This window comes from Lactuca virosa, chromosome 5, assembly GCF_052849685.1.
Source record: "Lactuca virosa cultivar CGN04683 chromosome 5, Lactuca_virosa_CGN04683_v6, whole genome shotgun sequence".
Classification (NCBI taxonomy): domain Eukaryota; kingdom Viridiplantae; phylum Streptophyta; class Magnoliopsida; order Asterales; family Asteraceae; genus Lactuca; species Lactuca virosa.
In genome coordinates, this window is record NC_136430.1 from 291,577,669 (window position 1) to 291,585,649 (window position 7,981).

General features: G+C 34.6%; 1 protein-coding gene across 1 annotated transcript; it reads left to right on the plus strand.

Moving 5' to 3' along the window:
* The first annotated feature begins 5,144 nt into the window (after positions 1-5,144).
* LOC145117498 (equilibrative nucleotide transporter 8-like) lies at positions 5,145-7,770 on the plus strand. Its single transcript, XM_079053781.1, has 2 exons — positions 5,145-5,870; positions 6,707-7,770. The coding sequence occupies exons 1-2, from the start codon at positions 5,375-5,377 to the stop codon at positions 7,399-7,401; spliced, it is 1,191 nt and encodes a 396-aa protein (XP_078909907.1). The 5' UTR covers positions 5,145-5,374; the 3' UTR covers positions 7,402-7,770.
* Positions 7,771-7,981: the final 211 nt, after the last annotated feature.

A 7,981-nucleotide genomic window follows, 5' to 3' on the forward strand; every position in this document is an offset into this window, starting at 1 on the left:
ACTGGGTTGACCTTTGTCATCTACGCCAGGTACTCTCTCCCAAGACATGTCCTGCTTATCACAAACAGAAGATGTAGAAATATTAGAGTCATTAGAAGATTTAGGAGAGTGAACCTTCGGAACCCATCTGTAGTCGGGTTTCACCCATTTCTTGCTCGATCGGATGGGTGGCTTATCGCTTGCTTTTGAACTCAAAGTCGGCCGTCGAGATGGATTTGACCTAACCGATCTTGGTTTCACTAGAGCATCTCTTGAATTTGGCTTCTTGGCCGGCATTCCTTTTTGACTTTGGGATTTTGATTCTTGGCCTTCTGCGCATTCCAGTCACCATTGTTTGAACGTGGCCTCGAAGGGTTTCTTTTGAAAAATCTCCCTCTTGGTGCGTTCTGCCATCCTTGAATGTAGTAGGGAACATATGCACAATTTGGACAATTTCTGGCAATGTGTCCAGGTGTTCCACAATGAAAACATGTTTGTTTCTTCACGTAGGAGTTGTTTCTTCCTGCCCCTGATGGCGTACCCTTGCCTTGTCTCTGATTGTTCCCACAAGCACACTTGCAGCACACAGTCTGCTTCGCTTGTTTTAGTAGCCTGTATTTACCAACAGCAGGTTTGTCAGAAGTAACATAGTTAGAAGCAACAGATTCAGAGTTCAAGGAGTCATTTGTTTGTTCAATAGTGTTCTCCTTGTTCTCATCTTCCACTACTTTACCTGCACATGAAATAGAAGCATCAGAAGCATTCACCTTAATAACCTCAGTAGGCCCAGATGGTTCAGTCTTAACTGAAGCTGGGACAAGGGTTTGGCCATACTGAGCAGGAATTTCTTCCTCGTTGGTCTCAAGGGGTGGGTTATAGTTGTCATTAAAAGGAGGTGGTACACTATTATACCCAAGACCCTTAGATTGGTTATCTTTGAATTTTAATTGCTTTTCAATCATGGACGCAACTACCTCACTTGATATATCAAATTTCTTAAAGGTAAAATCTGCATCTTTATATTTAGCTTTCAATGCATCAAGTTCGACAGTTAATTCAGCCATTTCCCTTTTAACATAGTTGTAATTTTCACATTTTTAGTTATATTCTTCTTGAAGTTTTCGAAAATACTTAGTTTTGGCCTCTAGTTGTGTTTTTAATGGTTTTTGGGCCTTCCTTAGGGTAGCCTTCATATTTCAGGTCCTCATTTTCTCTTTTTAATAAATCGATTTGCTCTCGGAGAAATTTAATAGTAGTTTCACAAGATTGAGAGCATGAAACTTCATTGACCGGGATGTTTGAGGAACTCATTGTTTTAAAATTTTTTGCCCTTTGACTTAAAACCTCAAAAGTCAAACTTGAGAAGTCAAACCGAAAAGCTAAAAGTGAAAATTTGAAGGTTAAACGAGAAAGTCAAAGTTTAAAGTCAAAGGTCAAACGGGAAATTCATAGTCAAAATTTTAAGGTCAAAAGTCAAAAATGATAGTCAAAAATTAAAAATCAAAATTTTGGGTAGAAAATGAAATTTTAAAATTAAGAAAAATTGATTTTTGGGCTAAAAGTGTTAAAAAAAATCCGAAACTAGGATCGAAAGTATAATATTTGAGTTAAAAAATCGCGAAGGCATATAACAAGTGGCTTGCTAGATGAGTTGGTAAGGCGGTGGGCTGAGAGTATGGGAGACCCGGGTTCGAAACCTTGCACCCCCGGATTTTTGAATATTTGCTGCTACTGAGAACCTGCGAGGACTACACGTGCGAGGACTGGACACGAGGGCTAGACACCTGTTGGCCGAGAACGAGGCTGAACCGAGAACAGCTGGACCGTAAACGCGAGGCTGCTGACACGAGGGCTAGACACCTGCTGGCCGAGAACGAGGCTGAACCGAGAACAGTTGGACCGTAAACGCGAGGCTGCTGATAGAACACGTGCGAGATACGGGGCCGAAACCGGCCGTAAAAGCTTTTTTGGATCGGCCGTGAAAGCTTCTTCGGATCGGCCGTGAAAGCTTCTTCGGACCGCAAATCCTTCAGAGCTGTGCAAAAATGGCCGCCGGAACTCGCGATTTTTCGACTTTTTAGCACCAAAACTCGATCAAAAAGCCATTTTATGAAAAACACAAAGAAGAAACCCCCAATATTTCTTCAAAAACTATCCAAAAACGCAAAATCCTTCAAGAAAAAGTGCAAAAACGCTCCAGATCTTGCCAATTTGATTGATACAATCCAAGCTCTGATGCCAAATGTAAGTCCCAAATTTTGCTTGATGTATCAATCAGATCCACATAATGGTGAAGAATCTCAATCAAGTGGATGATGCAAGATCAAATAGAGAAGAAGGAGAAGAATAAGAAGATGAATCTATGATGTATTGATGATTAGAATGATGTTCCTTACACAAGATTCACACACACACTCTTCTTCTCTCTACTTTCTCTCTCTAGAACTCTCCCACCTCACACTCTGGCCGTGAACTATCTTGTTCTCTTTTTTTTTCTGACAGGTTTGACACACTATATATAAGGGACACAAACCACAAACACGTTCACGGCCGTAATCAGGTTCACGGCCGTGAACACCCATACAGTCGCAAACACCCACACAATACTTACAAGACCAAAAACCTATTAAAGCCTAGAAGAGTAAAGTATAAACCATATTTTTAGACCCAACAAAGACGTGCGTTAACCAATAAAGAAAAAATTAATCATGCACATGCAAAACTTCAGATTGTCATTGAGCGTGCTTTTGGTGTCTTGAAAGCATGATTCCCTATACTGAAAAGGATGACACCATTCTCGTGTTCACACAACGAAATATTACCCTTGCATGTTTTATGCTTCATAATTTTATAAGAAGAGAGAGACTACATGATGAATATTTTGCACGATATGATGAACCAAATGTCTCAGTTCGGAATAGGTTCGGAAGAACAGTGTGACCGTTGATGATGATGAAGATGAGATTCCAACACATGGTAGTCCAGCGGAACGTGATATATGACCCAGTTACGAGATGAAATTATCGAGCAGTTGATGTAAAATATGGAATGAGATTTATTAAAGTTTGGTTCTATGAATTTTATTTCAAACTGTTATTGTAAGACTAATTTGGTTGTATGAATTTTATTTCAAAGTATTAAGACTATTAAATTTTTGGTATTGAACTTTATTTTTGGTTTATAAAATTAGTTTATTTTAATATTTCTAATATCTGCAGCAGACTGCAGATGTTAAAAAATAAACACGCTTCTTATTACAGTTTGCAACCGTTTGGTCCCCTCTTTTGCTGCAGAGGGTTGAAGAGGTGGTCCGCAGACTTTATGAATTTTTTGTTTCAAAAAAAAAAACAGCACCTAAATGTGTGTATAAATTAAAAATTATATTACCCTATTAAGTTATTTTTCTCGGCTTAACCTGCAATAACAGTTATAAGGACTCATGTATAAAATAAAACAAGTTAAATGGACAAATATAAACAAAAAAATTAAATAAATAAAAAATAGTGACTAAAAGTCAATTTCCTTAAAATCAATATCTACTTAATTTTTAATTCATTTCACATAATAAATCATAATTAACATAAACTAAGAATCCCGCGTTGCGGGGTTGGAGACGTATGGATAGCAAATCTGTTGTCAAGACTCCTAAAATCTTTACACGCTTCGTTTCTAAACAACAAGAACTTGAATTATACCTGTTTTCTGAATTTCACAAGAATTATGGATCATTCACAAAATTAGTACAAGGAATTCACTCTTTTCTAAGATCAAAACTTGAACAATGCCCCCACAAGGATTCGTATTTTTGACGTGTTACCTACAGAAATTGAAAGGTGAAATGACAGGGAGTAGCCTAGAACCATATAATAAAAAGAAAAAGAAATGTACAGGGATTAAAAGAATCAAGTTCTATAAAAACCCAATGGTCCATGAATCTACAAAATGCTTTTAGGTCTCACCAACAGCTATTTCTTCCCACTATTCTGATGGTGATGTTCACTTAACACCTTATTTCCTCTCTAAACTTCACCTTTTAATGCTCACCTATCATCTTAAAAACTTCTAGTCCCACCTCTACAATGGTCTACAAGTCCCAAAATTAACATAACAAAAACACAAAGTATTAAAGACAAATTGCGTTTGAACAGAGTAAAAGTTAAAGGTGAAAATAAGAATATATGGGGAATATTTTATAAGAAGCTAAGGAATGGACCATATAGACTTCAAGGTGTTATACGATCCGTCCGTAAAACCAACAAGATTCGTGCAATATGATTAAAAGGGATCAAAACGTCATGTGTTTTTAACAGTACGTAGAATATATAAAAATAAAGACAACAAATCATTTGTTAATTACCATCCGTTTACATCCCAACGTGGCATATGATCTATTATCTTGTATCATAAACTCACAACAATTTCTTGTATAACAACCACTCCTGATTTTAGTGTCATCTGACCGTAATTGGAATATATATATATATATATATATATATATATATATATATATATATATATATATATATATATATATATATATATATATATATATATATATATATATATATATATATATATATATATATGAGTGTCACGTATGAGTTAATTATGTATAAGATTAGTTTGATACCAAACACGAAGAATGACAAGGTCGAAGGGATGGTCCTACTAAATTTGACTGAGGAACAATGTGTCTATATGGAGCATTTTAAGAACCTTCTGAAGTATGATCTTTTGGTGCTTGATGGACATTTTTGCCCATCTTCTACAAATGGTGACTTGCCTTCTAAAGATTTTAGAAGGTGAGACACCTTCTAAATATAATTGTTTGTAACTTATGAAAAATGTCATTTCGTCCTTTTTATCCATTTCATGGGTACTATAGGTGTATATACTAGAGATATAGCACTTTCTTGGCTCTCCTAAGAATTTGAACACCCCTGGGCGAAATTATACTTTAAGGAAAGTGAAACTGTTCACAACATAAGATATTGAGGAACTGAGATTATCTATTCGCCATTTTTCCTTTCCCCTTATTTCTAACATAAACTAAAAGATCCAATATAAGTCAATAAACAAAAGGGGAATTTCCATTTGTTCACTTTTTAGTAAGACATTGATGGATTGTGCCATAGAAACAAAGTACAAGACACCATATAACAAAAAGATAGATTTTACAATTCACATCACCTCGAATTAAAGGCGGATTTCCAGCGATCCAGAAATAAAGAATAGCAAAGAATCTTTCTTTTTACCTTTTAAGCCAATCGTTGAAGATTTCCTTCTTTTTCTTTGGTTTAACCACCAAAAAATCTTTCTAAGGGTCTTTGCATGCTGCTTATATATATAATGTCTAGTTCTAAAACACAAAGCCAAGAAAACAAAAGATCCCAAAATGGAGAATTTGAAGAGCAACCCCGATCAAGATGAACCAAAAGATACCTACAAGATAGCTTATATAATCCATTTCTTACTTGGTGCAGGCAATCTACTTCCATGGAATGCTTTAATCACAGCCATTGATTACTTCGGTCATCTTTACCCAGAAAAACACGTGGAAAAAGTGTTTTCTGTGGCTTATATGAGTTCCTCACTTTTAGTTTTAATTATTATGATTAGGAGCAGTAAATTCAGCAGATTAATCACCTTTCAAGTGAGAATGAACATGGGATTTATAATGTTTGTTGTGTCCCTCATGATAACTCCAACCATAGACTGGGCTTGGAAGGCTCAACCGAATGAGAAGTCAAATGCAACATTTTACACAGTGGTTGCATCAGTTGTGATTTGTGGGTTAGCCGATGGGTTGATTGGAGGGAGCCTTGTGGGGTCCGCTGGAAATTTGCCAAAACGATATATGCAGGCTGTTTTTGCTGGAACGGCTTCATCAGGTAAAAAAGGGTAATTTTTGAAGAGTTTAACTAGAAAGATATGTAGATAATAATATTAGTAAAGCTTAGTTTAAAATTAGTTTTGAACTATTTTAAGTCTTTTTAGCATGTGAAAATAATGCTACAATAACATGACGACCTATTATCAATAGCACCGAGGGTCAATTTACTTAGTGTGCTTATCACTTGGTTAACTTTGGTGCTTAAACTCATAGTATACATCAATAAACAATGTTTTTAGTATTCTAACTATGTTTATTATGTGAAAATAGTCCGATAATAGTATGAAAGACTTACTGTCAACAACATGAGATCATTGTTTTAGGGTCTTTTTAGTATGATGATAAGTTGTTTTTCTTGCTTAAATTCATATTATCTTTCAATAAAATAATGTTAAAAGATATTAAAGCAACTTATGTACTATTTAAATCTATTTATTGTGTTAAAATAATGCTACAAAAAGGAGATGACCATAGTTTCGAGTAATTATTAATGTGATCTTGTTTGTTATGTATAATAAATATACTTCAATGACATAATGTAAAAGACAACAAAAGGGAAAAGATCATATGACTAAAGGACCAACTTTTAAACATTTATCATAAATTTACCACTGAAAAATCTTTAAAAGAAGCAATTTTATATGAATAAAGTATTTCGCAAAATAAGTTCTTATTTTGTGCTAAATGTTCAAATTTTGATTTGACCATTCCAATTTTAGTCATTTTTGTGATTAGCCTTAAAAATACTATTGCTTTATTTTAAATATATGTTTACATGAATGACTTACTATCATCTATAACATTCGCTAACAATTTCAATCATTATTCTCTCAGGAATTTTAGTCTCCTTTTTGCGAATTATAACAAAGGCATCACTCCCAAATGATCCACAAGGGCTCAAGAAAAGTGCACATTTATATTTCCTAGTCAGCACCCTCATTCTACTAGTGTGCATGGTTTTCTGTCATCTACTATACAAGTTACCAGTCATGGAACACCATTATAAATCACTCCTACAAACAACTTCCAATTCCACCATTAAATTCTGGGAAGTAGCAAGAACGATTCAATGGCCCGCAATAGGAATATTCATCATATACACCGTAACTCTATCAATTTTTCCAGGATTTTTAGCAGAAAACATTGAGTCAACCCTCCTCAAAGACTGGTACCCGATAATCTTGATCACCATTTACAATATTTCAGATTTTTTAGGGAAATCATGCACGGCAATTTTTGTTATCAAGAGCATTGCTAAAGCTACATGGTGGTGTATGGCGAGGTTGTTGTTGTATCCACTTTTTACAGCGTGTTTACATGGACCTAAATGGGCTAAAAGTGAAGTGTTTGTGGTGTTATTGACTGTTGTTTTGGGGTTTACCAATGGGTATCTGACAAGTGTCATTATGATTAAGGCACCTAAATCAGTGCCACCTTCGGAATCGGAAATGGCGGCGATTGTGATGGCTTTGTTCTTGGGATTAGGGTTGGTTTCTGGTTCTGTGCTTGGGTGGTTTTGGATCATTTAAAGCGGGGAAGTGTGAATTTGTGATTAATGTTGTATTGACAACTCATTAGACATGTGAAATTAATGGATTTTATAATTTTATATTATTAAAACCCGAGTCAAAGAATATGAGATACTTCTACAAATTTGTGGGACAAAACAATGAAGTTGGAACTACTACAATGATTCTTTTAGGTTGAATGTCTCATTCAATTGAAAGCACTAACGATATATTTTTGTTGAAAAATAGAACAAAAAGCAATAAGTAGAACATGATCATCCACTTATTTCTTATCATAATTTATCCAATCAAGTTGTTTGGGCAACCACACTTCACTACAAAAGGTAGTGATCCTACTGATTACATAAGCATAACGACTTCTCTCTTTATCTTGAAATAAAATTGTGAGTGTTACTCGAATTTCAAGCTCCGTCATACATATACGTGTTTAATTATTATTATTATTATTATTATTATTATTATTATTATTATTATTATTATTATTAATTTTTTTTTGAGCAAGGACATAGAAAATATATTGAACTCTTTCAAGTTTATTGAATTCCCATATCATAATTTAATTTTCATACAACTCTGTTAT

Bases quoted from the DNA above. Each gene is read 5' to 3' on its own strand.
- LOC145117498 (XM_079053781.1), top strand. From the start codon at position 5,375: ATGGAGAATTTGAAGAGCAACCCCGATCAAGATGAACCAAAAGATACC. The intron at 5,871-6,706 runs GTAAAAAAGGGT...TTATTCTCTCAG, and splicing joins TGCTGGAACGGCTTCATCAG to GAATTTTAGTCTCCTTTTTG.